Raw genomic sequence first — 16650 nt, 5'->3', positions numbered from 1 at the left:
CCTGCGCAGGCAGTTGTTATCACCTGGGCTGTCCTCTGAAGCCTTCTGCCAAGCGTGACCTAGAGCCAGCGGTGCAGCAGCAGAGCATTTAATCTCAGGCAGTAAGAGATCAAGGCCAGGTACACGCCACAAAACTCAGATTAGAGTCTCTGCGTTGCTCAGATTTGAAACAAAATTCCAAGTCCAACCGCACCTTCAGACAGGACAGGTTAAGCCCAGCAGTCACACGCAGGGTGTGAGTACGCCTCCCACGTTTATTCGCACCTCACCAACCTCCAAACGCAGGATCCTGTTTATGGAGTAGCGAGCTAACACCTTCTCTAAGAGGAACGCCCTCGATGTGGGTTCTGTAGCATCTTCCCACAAAAAAAGCTTGAGAAAAATGCCTGTTGCAGAAAGTTTTCTAAACGCGTCTCCAGCTTCCACAGCAACTCCAGCGAGTGAAGGACAGCTGGGCAAGAGGCTGGCTGTAGGCACGCAGGTCATCCCTCCGGTCACGACGTCAGCCTGAGGAGTTTCCAGTCAGCTACAGCAGACTAAGGTGGGGCAGGAACACATCCCACTGCACAACGAAAAGCTCTACCGCTAGTGGCAACGACCTGCCTTCCTGTTCCTGGCTCACCCACCCAGAGGCTCGCGAGGGTACTGCGGTGAGCTTGTCGCCCCCTGAAGCGGAAGATATCCTTGTTTTACTCAGGCAGTGACACTTACACACAAGGAGATGCTGTGGGGCCTCAAGGACAGCCCAGGCTGCTCTGATTAAGGATGCACCTTCTCAAAGAGCCTTCCTCAAGCTGAGAGCAGCTGCACATAGATAGCCACCGCCACCTGCTCCTCCCCAGTGTTAAGCAAGAAGTCCCTCTGAAGACAGCCAGGCTTTTAGGGTACTTGAATGTTTTCTGACCCAGACAACAGCACGTTTACAGCAGTTAAAACCCCAGAGAATTAGCGAGTTCCCTCTGCCCAGTCAGCCCAGAGGTAAAGCAGTACGTCGGCAGCTGCAAGCCTGGAGCTGCTGCAGAGCGAGCGGCCCTTTACAGGAGCGTGAGGGGAACGAAAGCACAGCTTTGACTCCAGCTACGCCTCCAGAACAGTGACATTCTCAACAGCGGGGTACACCCTCAAACAAGGATCTTTTGCCTGTACAGGGAACGGAACAAGAACCTTGAGACAGCCATCTTCCCCCGTCCCTTCTCACCACCCTCCCCCCTTCTAAATGGGGGGCAAGGTTCTAAAACCAACCACCTCCCCCCTTCTAATTGTGTAATTATGCGAAAGCTCACGCAGAGCACAGACATGCAGTTAAAGAGAGGCGCTACCAAGAGCCAGTACAACTAGCAATGGTTAAAAACTGTATTTTATAAGCCGTCATCAGTAAGTATAAAATGCAGACCCCATCAGCAGGATGAGAACGGACAGCCTCACATGTTCGTTCAAAACAGGGGGTGCTGGAGACACAGCCCAGAACGAGCCGAAGGTTCTGGCACAACCGTAGGCATGTCGGAGCGCTAGCACTCACGAGTGCAAAAATCAAGAAAAGCTTCGGAGGCAGAGAAGACTGTAGCTCCCCGGTGGCTAAACAGGAGGGGAACCGTTTGTGAACGCGTTCCCTGCCCGTGAGAGGCCGAAATAGCCTAGTGAGACAAACTGAGCCAGGGCACAAGTTCCACCTCGCCCGTGTTTGAGTTGAGGAAGGAGAGCTTTGCTACAGCCACCAGAATTTTACGTCTATTTCTCTTTCTTCAGGTTCGGTTCTTTTCTTTGCCGTTTCTTTGGTCTCTGCACAGGTTTTTTAACGCTTGCAGGGGGCAGCTTGACAGTTATTTCATTGTCCTCTGCGTCGTCATCCGCTTGGTGAGCTTTCCGGCGCTCAAGCGCTGTAGGAGTACAGACTGGAGTAGGATCCTGAAGAGATCAGAAAAACACGATTCACTGCAAAGCAAAGCATCTGCCAGAAAAAGTTGTTGGGGCCTCTGTGGTACCACAAGGCTCCTCGGTCCAGCTCTCCTGCAGAACTGCCACGTATTAGGGAAAATTGTTTTGCTTTCATAATTATCTTTGGACAGGATTTCTTCAAACTAAAAGTGCCATCTCCAAAAGAGTAGATGTGAAAAATAAACGTTTTCTAACGTATCATTACACCGACTGGTTTTCGGAACTTATTTCCTGACTCAAAGTACTCAAAAATCCGAGACCGAAACAGTCAGGAAAAAACCCTCAGTATAGTTGAGAAGGGCATACAAACATGCCATACCTGAGCCCACAGCCGAGCTGAAATATTCCAGTTTCAACATCTCAGTCATTTCTCAGAACTCGGTTGACCAAACGTGCAAGTTGCCCTGTCCCCCCCACAACCAGCCCTGTCCCCAAACAGGGAATCAGAACGTATTAAATAAATTATTAAACCAAAAAGTGACGAAATAAACACGTTAATGCCTTACAGGCCTTTTAGACTGTCAGCATCCCAAATCTCAGTCCCAATGACCCGATCTTTCCCTTCATCCTACTGCCAGTTTTCGTTGGCATTAACTTTCAAAGACTGGAAAACCACGACAAGAGAGCACAAGAGAGGAGGGACGCCGGAGTACGTAAGTGGGGGTACGCAGCATTAGATCGTATTCACTGCTCACTTTCATTTTGGCAACAGAGGCTGGCATTAGGCTAGCGCCGAGCAGCAGAGGCTGACAGCAGGCTGTTGCCTGGGCAACCTCGAGGCAAGCTCCACTAGTCAAGTAACAGCACACTGGGCAGAAGCCTTTGCTGCTGAATACCGCAAGAGGATAAGGAAGGGAGTGGGTCCAACCACCTTCTTCCTTTCAAATGTGTTCATCCACCTCAAAAGAGGCGCTTCTGTCACAAAAATCTCTCAAAGGAGAGCAATACCCGAGTTTGTGGCACTGAAGTGGCTAGGGAGAAACAGCTGCAGACCCGAGACACCTGCCCCAGGGCGAGCGGTCGCAGTGCTGGGCACCGCCAGGTCTGTTTGGTCTTACCTGGCTGCTCAAGGAAACGCTCAGTTTTGACTTGGACTTCTTCACTTTCCTTTTCTTCACGAGAGGCCCCTGCGCAGCCTAGGAAGCGAGACAGGTCAGGCAAATCCCTACAAACTTCCCAGGTGAAGATGTGAAGAGTCACCTAGCAGCACACAGACTTCTCTGCTTTGTAACTACTGAAGTGTTCCCACAGCAATCACCCCCCCCACACAGCACAGGGCTTGGGAAAAGCCCTTCCGTGACCCACAGACAAATATTAAAAACATGGGATACCCTCCGACTGTTTATAGCAACAGGAGAAAGGAACTTCTCCCTTTTGCTGTTCCTGGTTTCCTCCTCTAAAAGTAAACCCACACATACAGAGCGCTACGCTGTAATACTGAGGAGCTTCTACAGAGCTCTTGGCATGCTTAGGCCTCTGTGTTACTCCAGGTCTCAGACCAGTTCCATGTGAGACACGATTTTCTTCTATTTAGCACATCCTTAGAAACAACCTTTCATAAAACACTTGTCAGAACGATCCCAAACTTACAAATCCCGGGAAGCTGTATTTGATCCCCCTCTCAGCCAGCCGCTTCCGCAGGCGGTTCTCCTTCTGCAGCAGTCGCTTCGCCATCTTGGCCTTCTCGGCGAGGGAACGGATCTTGTTGTACCGCCTGACTGCTGGCTGAGAAGGCTTCCGAAACATCCTCTCGCTGTTTTTGAAGAGATCCTCGTGGACCTTCTCAGGAGGCATAAACTGACCTGTATCGTCAGCACAGGACACCAGGTTATAGCCCAGCTGCTCCTGTCACCTAACCCGCTCACGTAACGCCCTGCGGGCCCGCTGTAACGTCACCCGCTGCTACAGCAGAACGCTACCACAGCATTTCACAAGCACAGAAGATGGAAAGTAACTAAATGCTCAGCGGTAAGACAAAGGAGGAACAGAACGCTTTTTCACTTACACCCAGAAAAGAGTCACAGAAACCTGATGCGCAAAAACTGATGCAAAGGAATACGAGCAGTTATACCAACTCATGCTCCTTTACAAAGCGATGCCTGAGAAACTTGCTTGTTTCCTGCATCTTTAGCCAAAAAAAAAGCCTTACGTCTAACTACACGGACAGCAGCCGCAACAGTTACAAGTGAAAAAAATTCCCACATTAAAGGAAACGGCTCTACAGCAGACCCCACCCCTGGCTGAGCCTTTGTGCTACACAATGAGCACGAGCAATACAAAATAAAAACCAGTAGGAAAAAAAGGCTGCTGAGGATATTCTCTACACGTAAAGAAAAGCAAGAACAGCTCAGTCCCACAGAGAATCGTGTTGGGCCAAAACTTCATAAAGAGACGAGATTCCCCCCGCCGTTCAAAAAGATAATATTAATAGGCATGAATTTGCTTTTGCATTAGATAACGGACAGCTCAGTTTATACTTACACTTCAGCAGTCTTTCTGAAAACAGGTAGTTGTTCATTGTGTCCGCAACAATCTTAGCCACATCGTCAGATTCAAACTCTATAAATCCATAGCCTTTACTGCCTCCTGTCTGCAAGCAAGGGCAGAGAGAGAGCTGAAACGCTGCTTCGATACGCTAACGGCAAGTACTGTCACAGAGTTCTGTGAGGCCAGGAAAAGCACCAGATTTAGTCCTAAGTTGGTCAGATAGCGTTCCTTAACATACGCCCATGTATGAAACTGTCTGTTCATCGATATCTATACGTTAAAAAAAAGCCACGCATTGCTGTTGCTGCTACTAGGTTCATACAGCAATATTAGGACACGACGGTACACCCAGACGCGAGGAGAAGTTAAGTTTGTGGAGCACAAAGCAACAAGGAAGCTAACACGGAGCCTCCTCCACGACGATTTGTGATCCACCTTGGATTAGTGCTTTCCGGCACTTCTCACCTTCGGATATTTACTTACGGATGAAGGGTCGCAAAACCTAACGCGTCGTTAAGACCGCTCACTTGCGGCCCGGAGACTCACGTGCTATCTGTCAGCCTCGGACGCAATTTCCGAGTTTCATTTTCAGGGCACGACGCGATAGCGCGGAGCCCCCCTCCGCCCGCTCCCGGGACTGCAGCGAGGCTCCACGCGGTGCGCGTAGAGCACGGGGAGCGGGCAGGGCCCCGCGGGGCTGCTGAAGGCGCTGCAGGACGGACGGACGGACGGACGGACAGGCGGACGGACGGACGGACGGAGGGAGGGGAGGAGAAGGGAGGGGGGCGCGGCGGGGCTCACCTTCTTGCTGCGGGAGAGGCGGAGCCGCGTGACGGTGCCGAACTGCCCGAAGTACTCGCGGAGCTGCGGCTCGCAGATCCCTCGCGGCAGGTGCCCCACGTACACCACGCCCGGCTGCAGCGGCTCCTGCGGGCACAGCCGGCCTCAGGGCGGGGCCCAGCACCGCGGGGCGGGCCCGGCCGGACCGGACCAGGCCAGGCCAGGCCAGGCCAGGCCAGGCCATGCCCGGCCGCCCCCCGCCTCACCCCACCCGACTGCAGAGCCCCCTCACCTCCTCCGCCCGCCGCTTGCGGTCCCGCCGCGCCTTCTGGGGGACGCGGCGCCGCGCCCGCGGCTCCAGGGACAGGAACGAGGACGCCGACCCGGCCCCCGCCTCAGCCGCCGCCGCCATCTTGTCCGCCTCACCACAGCCGCCGGAACTACTCCTCCCCCCCCCACCCCCGACAGCTTGCGCGCATGCGCAGAACGGCGGGGGCGCTATCACTTAGCAACAGCGCGCGGCGTCGCCTAGCAACGCAGCGGGGCGGGCGGGGCCCTGCCTCCCCCCCCCCCCCGTCTCCCCGGCGCTCAGGCGGCGCGCGGGGCAGCCCGGCGGCGGCGAGGCCCCCGAGGCGGCGGCGGGCGCCATGTCGGTGAGCGCCATGTTCGTGGCGCTGCAGGGCGTGCTGACGGCCGACCAGGACGTGCGGGAGGTGGGCGCCGGGACCGGGCCGGGGGCCGGGGGCCGGGGGCCGGGGCGGGGAGCAGGCTGACGCCGCGCTGTGCCCGCAGGAGATCCGCAAGGTCGTGCAGGCGCTGGAGCAGACGGCCCGCGAGATCCTGACGCTGCTGCAGGGCGTGCACCAGGGGGCCGGCTTCCAGCACAGTGAGTGCGGGGAAGGGGGGCCCTGCCCTGCCCTGCTGCCCTCCCCTCAGCCCCCCGCCCTGCCCCCCTCCCTGCCCTCAGCCCCCCTCAGCTCCCTCCCCCCGCGCCCAGCTCCCCGCCTCAGGCCCGGCGCCCACCCGGGCCTCGCCGCCCTGCCCTCCCTGGGAGCTCTCGGGAGCGCTTTGGGAAGGGGCGAGGTGGAGGGGGGCCCGCAGCCAGAGGTGAGTACAAGGAGAAGCCCCTCGCCTGCCGCTTCGCCCACCCACAGGGCGGGTGGTCGCTCACCAGCCTGACCTCCCGCTGGAGGCCCGGGGTTCCGCCAGCGACGGGCAGCATCACGGGGCCGGCCTCTGCTGCTTGGCTCGCTTCATCAGGCCTGCGCTGATTTTTTTGAACTCAGTAAAATCGTAGGGACCGTGGCAGTTGCTTTGCATGGGTGTCAACTTTAGGCGTGGTTTTACAACGTTTAGTAGCAGAGACCTGTGCCTGGCTCGGTGTGTTTTCCTCTTTTACTGTTTTTAAGTCAGGGAGAGAGCAGGTCCTGGAATTTGCAGGCTCTGAGCAAGGATGCGAGACAGTTAAGCTGCCAAAAAGGAGAACGCTCAGCTTCCCGTTCTTGCACTGTCACAGATGCCGAATGCAGGCTCAGTAGGCCAGGAGTTAACTCGCGGTAACGAGCTGTCAGCTTGTCAGGTATTTCACTCACCAAGTCAGTAATGGCTTTGGTAAAGCTTTGTAGCAAGTGGTGGAATGGCAAGTAACAAAGATCGCTGTGGAGAAAATAGCGCTTGTCAGGTGTCATCTGCTTTGACTACGCCTTGATTTGATGATGGTTGAGTTCCGGTAGCGTAGCGCTGCTCAGCGTCCATACAACTTTGCGATAGTTGGAGGTTTGAGAGGGCAATTTCCTGTACGGCTGGTTGGCATTGAATACCTTGTAGCACACAGTTGCTTTTCCCTGTTCTCCAGGGACTTGAGATACCTCTTGGCTGAACTTGCTCTCCCTGAGCTTTACACCTGACCTCTCTGACGGGGGGGGGGGCGCAGCACCCTCCCCGCAGGCAGCGCCTTTCCGTGCTGGCTGCTCCTGCCTGTGCTGGGCAGCGACGCTCAGCGTGCAGCTCTGGGGTCAGCCGTTTCTTTCGCTTCCAGTTTTGAGCAGCTGCGGCGAAGGAGCACGGACCCGATGGGTCTGTTCCCGATGGTGCGGCGTGCCCGTAGTTGGGGTCGGTAAGCGGGAGGTGGCAGTGTGTGGTGCGAGGCCGGGAGACCGCGTCCGTGCGGAGATCCGACATACGTCGGGCAGGCTGAAGCCCAGTTCGTTCAAATACAATAAAAGAGCACTGCAAGATTTTAAAACGGAGCGGGAGCAGTTCCTTTTCCTTGGGTTGCTGATGGCAAGTCGCCTGCCCGCTTGTGGCCTGGCTGCTGCTTTTGGTGCTAACCCTCCGGGTTGTCTCGCCCCTCTTGGCAGCCCCAGTAGGGCCCGCGCAGCCCCTGCCCTTCCTGAGCTGGGCTGTCCGTTGGTATCTGCAGCCTGTGTGATCCTCCCAGCGATCCTCCCGCTGTTTTCTCCTGTCAGAACCCACCACAAAATGGAGCCTTCGTCCATGGGTTAAGTTGTATAGCAGCAGCAATTAGTCACGGTTAGCAGGGATAACACTGGGGTGTCTTGTCTCGCGTTCGAAACTGGGAACGGCGTACATCAGGCAGCCCAAAACCCAGGAGTGTTACCTGCCCGTGACTCGAGGAGGAACTAGGAATTCTTCTCAGATCAACCTGAATGCCTGTAGCCTGCCGTGGCCAAAAGGGAGCAGCGTGTTTAAAGGAGCGTAAGCAATGCTGCCTGTTTTAGAGAGCTCTCTGTTTACAGATCCTTGCTCCTTGTCAAGCACTGAACGTTGCGCTGTTTCTCTTCCAGTACCAAAGAAATGTCAGAAGGCTCGAGAACACTTCGGTACAGTACGAACGCAGATGGAATCTCTGAAGACGAAGTTTCCCGCTGATCAGTATTACAGGTGTGCAGCCCACGCAGCCAGGCACGGATGTGAGCGCTGCCTGGGCGTGTTTGGCACCGTTGCTTTGGAAGAGTAATTTAAAGGTTTACGAGCCCAATATTTCTTTCTGTTTGAAAAGTAACCAGCAGTAGAGAAGTGTGAATTTTTATCAGCACCATTTAAAAATGCTTTTGCTCAAGCTCTTCTCCCTTTATTTTTTCCTTTTTCACTGAAAGGAAAACATAAGAAATTGGTGTTCTATAGGAGCAGCCTGTATTTCTGAAAGCAGAGCATTTGCTCTGTTAATTTAAGTCGTTAGGTTGGGGGTACTTCTGAAACCAGCTCTAAGCCTGTCTTGAAATGGCTGTTTGATACTGCAGATTCCATGTGAAGTCGTCACCCGTGTATTTTATTTGCCGCCAGAAGGGGACAGTGTCTAGCAGGAACAAACCAAGGAGCAAGAATCTTGTCAGTTCAAATCTGACGTGCTGGGCTGCTGAGGAGCTGATTTTAAGCTGGCGTAGTTTTGATGAGCCAAAAATATTGCAAAGGGCTCTGTGTAAAGGTGAAAAACATAATTGATATCTACTGCAGACATCTAAAATGCTTGTTGCCCCGCTGTCCAGTAATAGATGTTACTTTTTTTTTTTTTATCCTTGACTTGGTGTTTTTTCCAACAGATTCCATGAGCACTGGAGGTTTGTGCTTCAGCGGTTGGTGTTTCTGGCAGCGTTTGTAGTCTACTTGGAGTCAGAAACATTAGTGACCCGGGAAGCTGTTGCAGAAATACTGGGGAGTAAGTTACTGTAACTGGAGAGAAAGTGCTTGTGAAATGTTCAGATGTTGTAGCTTGCAGAGGCGTACAGGGGAACAGCAGAGCTTATCTTCCCAAGAAGTGGGTTCCAAAACTTACCTGGTATTGGATTTTATTACACAAACAACAGTTCCTTTTAGAGGGTGGGAATCAGAAAAATTAATGTGACAAAAATATTTATGCGTTAATTAGTTCTTCGTTAATGAAAGGTATTCATGCACATTGCCTAGTCTACCAAAAGAGTAATAAAATGATGACAGCTTACTTTTCTCACCTTTTGTCCTTGGTATTTAAAAAGAGGGGAAAACGGGTTTTTATACTGCAAGAGAATTGTTGCCTCCCAGAGCAAAGGATTTGAAAAAAATCAGGAAAGTATTTCTTTTTTTTTAAAAAAAAAGGACTCCAGACATCATTCCTGTATATTAACGTAAATTCAGTTATTCTGTTAGATAGCTTTTTGCGTGTGCAGCTGAGGATGTGTAAGATGCTAAATCAAAATGCTGCGAAGAAGCAGTAATTGTATCATATACAGGAGAAGGGTGACTTTTATTTTGCAGTAGTATTTCATAAATTTGGTATTTCAGATTAGCTCAGATGAACAAATGCAAGTTCAACCTGCTGGTTTTGCTCGTGTTCAGTATCACCCGATTGCCACCCTGTTTTTTATCTTAGTTGAAGCAGATCGAGAGAGGGGCTTTCACCTGGACATCGAAGACTACCTCTCTGGTGTGTTAACTCTTGCCAGTGAGCTGGTAAGGAAGATATTCATGCATATATTTGGGTTGAAAGTGACCTTAAAAAAAATTTTAAAAAACACATTATCCATTCTGAAGTTGTTCATATAAGTTACGGTTTGGAACACCTTAGTCTGAACTTCTAGGGAAAGGCTTGTCTGTATGCCAGAGTTGTTCCTCCCTGATATTTTAAGTTTTAAAGTAGTCACTGGATTGAAAATTCAGGGCTCCGGTCAGGTAGATGTGAATATAATTTAGCTGACTACCTGTAACAACCCTGCTTCGTTTGGTGAAGTAACTGATGGGAAGAGTGAAGTGATCTGGGTAGATCCCTCTGATGTTCTCCTTCCTCTCGTAGGCCAGGCTGGCAGTGAACAGCGTCACGGCCGGTGACTATTCTCGCCCTCTCCGTATCTCAACATTTATCAACGAGCTGGATTCCGGCTTCCGCCTCCTCAACCTGAAGAACGACTCCCTGAGGAAGCGTTACGATGGCCTGAAATACGACGTCAAGAAAATTGAGGAAGTGGTTTATGACCTGTCAATCAGAGGACTCAATAAGGAGGCGACAGGCGGCGTGGCTGGAGAGAAATGAAGGGTGCTCGTTTTAACAGCATCATCGATTACCTCAGATGGTTGCCAAGCTAGGAGGCGTGCTAGCAAAGCCTTCCTACCGTAGTTTAGAAGAACCGCAGCTGAAAGCTGCTCTCTATTTTCTTACAAAAGGTGTAGTACGGGTGTTAGATCTCAAAATGTTTTGTAAAATCATGGCTAGGTTAGTGCAGCAGGCTCTCTGTTTCCGCGGAAATTCCTCTGTCAAAACACGTTGCTGTTCTGTGCACAGCAGCAGTAGAGGCAGTACCTCCCCGAGCTGAATTCCCACTGGTTCCGTGGTGGTGTTTCACTGCCCTGGCAGTTCCGTGCTCCAGCTGCTGCTGCTCACACGCCTGTGAAGGTGTGTGATCGGCGTGCAGCTTGGTGCAGATACATACCACGTTTAAAAAGAACTGTAAATATCTATGGGTTTTTTTAGACACTGTTTTTTTCTTTTTTTGTTGTTTATTAAATGCTCACCTGCTTAAGTTGAACAGATCTGCATAACTGTTTATTAACCAGCTCTGTTTAATGGCTTCAGTTAACGTGTCCCCCCTTGGAACCGGTGTACTGCACCTGGGCACGTTGTTCTCTTTTATGTTTTTTTCCCTCCAAGATACCTGCTCTCAGTGAGTGCAAGGTTTTCGTAAATACCTGCTTTCCCTGACTGCTGTTTGATTTCCCAACACAAGTAAATGTTGAGTTTTAACACAATCACCTTAAGAACTCTGTGTAAGATTTTTTTTTTCTTTTGAACTAGCAAAGTTTATGACTAGAGAAGTGTTAACTGACAAACCGCAGGCAGCATTTGAGTTTTAACAACCTATATAGGCCACAACTGTACCTGTTTCCTGGGATTAAAAAGAGAAATGATAGTTCATGTAGTAAAATCTTTGTATCCCCCAAAAGAGGGGAAATTGTTAGCTTCAAATACTTTGCATGTAAGATATTTGCAGATACCCACAGCCTCTTCTGTTCATGTAAATGGACAGGTTCATACCTCCCCATGCGTTTGTTCTCTTGTCCTAAGTGACTTGGAGTCTTTCCGTTTCCTTACTGCTTCAGGTGGTACACTAGGGTAAAGGAGGAAAAGCTCACTTGTTTAGGAGGAGGAATATTTCCAGAGGATGAACGTGAACAATCCAGCTTATGTGGGGCTTATTAGTGTTCCATTTTGTTGATAAATATTTCCCGTTGTTTCAGTTAAGTTTTTATTTTGTTTATTGGAAGAAAATGGTTTCTTGGTTACTTTGGCCAATAAAAGATGTTTTTTGATTTTGGCCGTTTGGTAACTCTGCCTGTTGTCTGATTATCCGATGTTATTTGCTTCCCTTCCTGGGAGCCTCATCTGAAATACCCTAACTCAGCCTTCAGCCGCACCTAGAAAATAATGTAATTGCCAACTTCGGTGGTACGCTGCTAAATGGAGCGCTCCCACCAGCGTCACGTGGAGCATGAGTCAAGCTGCAAATAGATTGGATAGTTTTGTGTGTTTTGTTTGTTAGCTTGTTTTTGTTTTTGTTTTTTGTTTGTTTGTTTTGTTTTACTTGTATAACAAGTTAAAATGGAGAGCTATGAAGGAATTTATTAATACCGCATCCAAGATGCGGCAAGGTTCATCTTCAGAGCATCTTACATTGAATGTTTGCCCTCATCCATTGTGGCGTCTGTCACGTAGCAGAGGCAGACAGTATTATCCCTCCATCACAGCTGAAGAAAATGAGGGTGTAGCTTCCTGAGCCCCTTGGCACGGAGGCCAGGTTTTAAAGTAGCTCTTTGTTCTTACCCTCTGCCGCTGTTTGCTTCTTTCTCACTTAACCCCTGTGGAGGTGGGAGGAAGGAAGGAACTTGAGCCCATTTACTGCCAAAACCAAATGCTCGTGAAACAACGCCCTGAGGCTCCGAGACGGGGCTTTGCAGACCAAGGTCACACAGGAAACGGGGGGGAGCAGGGAAATGGGAGAGGTTTCCTCAGCATCGGTCCCGTGTCTCTCAGGTTGGAGGACTCCTGCCACGCGGGGCTGGGGCGTGAGGCCGTGTGGCAGGTTTCTGGTTGCAGGACACGTGTGCCTTACGGCTGTGTGCTGGCTCGTGTCCAGGGGGCTCTGGATGCATTTGGTCACGCAGCAGGTCTGCTTCCTGGCGTGGGATCCCGTGTGCTTAACGAAGCTTCTCAGCAGATCCTAGGGCTGCCAGCTCTTGTATCTGATGTGGTTTCTTGTAGCTGGTGAGAGGCAGCAGTGCTGTGCCACGGGTGTGGGCATGCAGATACGATACTGGGGGAGGGATGACTGGAAGAGCAAGTCTCTTAGGGCTTACGAAACGTGCAAGTTGTGGCATCTTCCTGGCCAAGGCACCGTGAAGTGCAAGTGCCTGAGAAGGGGACACCCCAGTGTTGTGTTCCTCTAGGGTGGCTAGGAAAGCTCTTGTTCTTCCCTGTTTCTAAGGTTGGGGAGAGCCTGGTGTCCTCCTCTGGAGAAGCGTTATTTGCAAGGGGCAGGCTGTGTAGTGTATTCCCAGGTCTGGGGAAGGGAAAAGGAACCGGCAAGCTTTCTGCCTAAGCCGCATCAGGGAGAGCTGGGAGCACGCATCTTTCTGCAGCTTCCTCTGGACAGAGAGCCCGTAGGACCTCCTGGCCTTGATGGTGAATCTGCGCATTGCCCTGGTCCTAAATAAGTTGTCTTTCTGTCTCACAGGCGGGAGCAGAGGAAAGAAGGGAAGAATCAGATTTAATTAGGGCCCTTCTCTGACCCTTCCCTTTCCCAGGGGTGTCAGAGCAGGTAGCCGGTGGGAAGCGCCAAGGAGGGAGCTCTGAAGGCTGCAGAAGCTCGGTGGCTCATAATGGATCAGATGTTTGAACTCTAAACGAGTAACTCCTGTTTGGTATTGAACACTGCTGGCGGCGGGGAGGGGGTGAGTCAGTGCAGGAGCACTGGAGAGTCTGACTCAACGGCCAGCACAGCTCTTCTGTGAAGCACTTCAGCCCCAAGTGTGTTCCAGGGAGTGCTCTTTTGGATCGTCTTTGTATTCACGCGCAGCTTTTTTTCCCCCATCTTGACGTCATTTCTCTGTGTCTTCTTTGCCTCAGTAAAAAGGGCACTCAAATAGTTGATTAACTGTTCTTTATTTATAGCACTGCCTGTTCCATCCCTGCAGATCAACGCGAGTGCTGACCTGAAAGCAGTCAGGAAACAGGGGCGAGCAGCGCGGTGGCACAGGATGCCACGCAGACCTCGGGGTGGTTGTTTAACTGCCTCTGCTGCTGGGATTGACAAACCGCAGCCCAAGCCCAGCAACCTCTTTAAGCTGGCGATTGTTAAGGGACGTTATCACCTCCAGACTGCCCTTTGCTGGTGCCAGCGCACGTCTTTGTGCAGTGAACTGGATTAAGGAGCTGATCTAGCTGAAACAACCCCTGTTTTTCAGCGGCGCTTGCTCCCAGCCTGGTTCACCACGCAGTGCTGCACACGCTGTGCCAGCACGCGGAGGGAGGCTCCTTCCTCTCTACCTGCGGTGCCAGCTGTACGTTCACTGAGCTGTAACGCTACCTGGTAAACTGTCCGCGTTTCTTCTTGCAGTAACTTAACTGCTTCCAGTTCTGTTAGGATTGCCGAGGATTTTCTCTCTGGGCAAATTACCTGCCTGCCTCTTACTGCAGAGTGATGACTCCGGTGCTGTAGAGCCTCGCTCCCGTTTTTCAGCTGGTAAGGTCGTTACATGCCAAGGCAATTAACAAGAGCTGAAAGTAAACACGGATGGACGACTCCTGGGGTCTGCCTGTGGATCCTGACCTCCGCTACCCGCCAGCAGTCCATCTCCCCTCATTAAAGCACTGTCTGCTGCTGGGGGATGTGGCGCCCCTGTGCTGCAGTGTGGGGGCTGTTCAGAGCCTGCTGAATCCATGGAGCGTCATTAAGCGAGGGTTTGAGTCTGCAAGGAGCTGTCCTTTACAGTGCAGCGTCTCCTGTGCACGTGGGTCAGGCACGAATTATCTGAAGATGCTTTTCTCCTTGCAGGTTTTTCTGCCTGTGGTTGTTGTCACTTCAAACTGCGTCACTTGGGGCGTTCTCTGGGCAGCCACCGCTGGAGGACTGCCCTGCCTGAGGGGAACATGACTGTCCTAAAACCAGCCCTTTTTTTGGAGAGAAGGGGGAGCGCGCTGTTTGTCACACCGCTCGTTCACCTGCACCTTCACGCTGTGGGTGTACAAATGTCTGAACTGCTTCTGTTGGGGAAAATATAAGACCCTGAAGCCTGTAAGTGTGCTGCCCGCTCTCCGGGAAGCCTGCTGGCTCCTGCCCTGGCAGGGGGAGCTGTCTGCCCTTCTCCGGGTCTGCACCAGGGCCCTGTGCAGCTCCTGCCAGCTGCTGTGCAATCTGCTGACCGCATCAGGCTGCTGGCAACTGTAAAGGTGCTGCAGAAAGCCTAAGGGGGAGAAAAAATTTGATCCTTCACCCCCGGTGAAGGAAGGACCTGAGGAAGGACCTCGGGCTATAAAGGCCTCGTGCTCTTCATGTGTTTTGGCTGCTCCAGACCGTGGGATCTGACGTGTGTGTGACTGCCTTGTGACCTCCAGGCTCCCCACCCTCATCTGCCAGCCCTCCCGCAGCACCCAGAGAGACATCTCGTGCCGGTCCCGCCAGGACGTGACTGGCACCACAAGGGAGGTTCCTGTGCTGGGAGGACAGGTTCGAACCCAGCGCCTGGGGCTCCACCACCGCTGGAACAAGGTTCCTTTGTCTGCTCCTATGCGGGGCACCTTCCCTGGAAGGCTGGCTTGCAGCCTGGGTCTTCTCCCAGGCAGCTGGAAATTTCTTCCAGGCATACGAAGCCTGCACTGGTAGAGGTAGTGCTAGAGCAAAGTTTGGGCTGAAGGGGTGCTAATTATCGTTACATTCATCGCTGCCAATGCACCTAGAGCCTACTACTAACTAACTATATAACTGCTCCAAATCAGGCCTGAGCAGAGATCAGCGCTGGAGGATGTTCTCTGCCTGTCTTCTGATTCCTTGTCAGGATTCTTCACTCTCTGTTGAAGAGGACCCTCCGTGTCCCTGTCGCTCAAGTTTTCCATCCATGGTGGAGAAGGGTTTTCCTCAGAGGACTGCCTTCAGCTTCCTGAAGGAGATGGTGCTGTTTTTTTTTTTTTCTTCTTCTTCTAATGAGTGCCTTAGGAATTACCTGGAATCCCTAAACTGTGCAGTGGCATTCTCAAAACTTTATTTTTTTATTGCCTGTACATCTCCAGTCAAATTGATATTCTGCAGCAGTCCCCGTGAGAAACAAGGCAATTCCTTTGCCTGCCTGACTTTGGTATGACTTTTTGCTCTGTCACATTCCCAGTAGTGACAGAAGGGGACTCAACAGTGATACTGAGATGTGTATCTGATCTCTGCCAGGCTGTTGCTTTTGGTTCCCAGCTTTTCTAATTGTAAGTTGGAAGAATTCAGCCTGATTGCAGATGAATCTCAGCTGATTTCCAGCATACATTTATGAGGAGCCAAGGCTGACATCCCCAAAAGACAGTCGTTACAGCTGCCTGATACATGAGCCCTGAAGGGCTATCTTGGACGTGGTGCTAGAAGAGTTGAATTCTCTTCCTTTTGAGGATGCTGGGGACGAGTGCAAGAGACGGTGCAAGATTCCCAGACTCACCTTCTGGAGATCTGGCTTCCTGGGACTTTAGCTCCGTAATATTTTCATGTGCATCAAATGATCAAATGACTGAAGTTCCCCGCAGGCAGGAAACATGAGATCATCTCAGAGCTTTTTTTTCACAGGATTTAGGATGTGCTGAGGTCAGTCCCTGTCTCCAGTGACAGCTACAATAGCTTCTTGCTGCCAGACCAAAGCTGGCGTTCCCTTTCAGATGCATTCCAGATCACATCGCGGAGACCCGTGACAAACCTCACTTCTCTTAAGGACAGCCATGACTGTACCAGAGGATTTAGCCCCGGTAGCTTTGACAGCACAAACCTGACCGAACCAACTCTGGCTGCAGGCCCTGCCCTATCAAAGCCACGGCCTGTAACTGCTGATCCCATACCTGTGTTGCAGAACTGGACCTGAATTTCCCAGCCAAAATAGCATTCCTCCAGCACCTGTTGGATGACCTCCACCCCAAATGTGTGTCCCCTGTCAACTGTGGGGAGGGTCTCATCAGATTCACTTCTGTGGCTCAATGCTCCGAGGGATAACAGCAAGCCTCTGTCTCTGCTAGGGTCTTCTGTCAGTACCACTGCATGTTTTCTTTCACTATAGAAGGGAAGATCTCTATTTGTTCCCTAAAGCAGATATCTCTGCTTTCTAAAGCATTTGCTCTTCATCTCCCCACGTTTTCTCAGGCTGTCCCACCCAGCATGCTGACTCTTAAAGTGGATTTTCCTTCCTTTGGTACCTGATCTCACTGGTGTTGTCCTTTTT

General features: G+C 51.6%; 2 protein-coding genes across 2 annotated transcripts; one reads left to right on the top strand and one right to left on the bottom strand.

The window, feature by feature from the left end:
• Positions 1-1339: 1339 nt before the first annotated feature.
• NIFK (nucleolar protein interacting with the FHA domain of MKI67) lies at positions 1340-5670 on the bottom strand. The gene is given in 7 exon segments (XM_035536856.2): positions 1340-1752; positions 1755-1905; positions 2994-3071; positions 3526-3737; positions 4417-4525; positions 5224-5349; positions 5495-5670. Coding segments are annotated over 7 exon segments (843 nt in total). The 5' UTR covers positions 5615-5670; the 3' UTR covers positions 1340-1705.
• Positions 5671-5783: 113 nt separating this feature from the next.
• TSN (translin) lies at positions 5784-11519 on the top strand. The gene is made up of 6 exons (XM_035536854.1): positions 5784-5915; positions 5995-6088; positions 8010-8106; positions 8766-8881; positions 9572-9651; positions 9992-11519. Exons 1-6 carry the CDS (start codon positions 5850-5852, stop codon positions 10226-10228), a joined length of 690 nt encoding a protein of 229 aa, XP_035392747.1. The 5' UTR covers positions 5784-5849; the 3' UTR covers positions 10229-11519.
• The last annotated feature ends 5131 nt before the right edge of the window (positions 11520-16650 follow it).

Source organism: Cygnus atratus, chromosome 6 (genome assembly GCF_013377495.2).
Source record: "Cygnus atratus isolate AKBS03 ecotype Queensland, Australia chromosome 6, CAtr_DNAZoo_HiC_assembly, whole genome shotgun sequence".
NCBI lineage: Eukaryota > Metazoa > Chordata > Aves > Anseriformes > Anatidae > Cygnus > Cygnus atratus.
The sequence above is the reverse complement of the archived record's forward strand: the minus strand, read 5'-3'. Positions and strand labels throughout refer to the sequence as shown.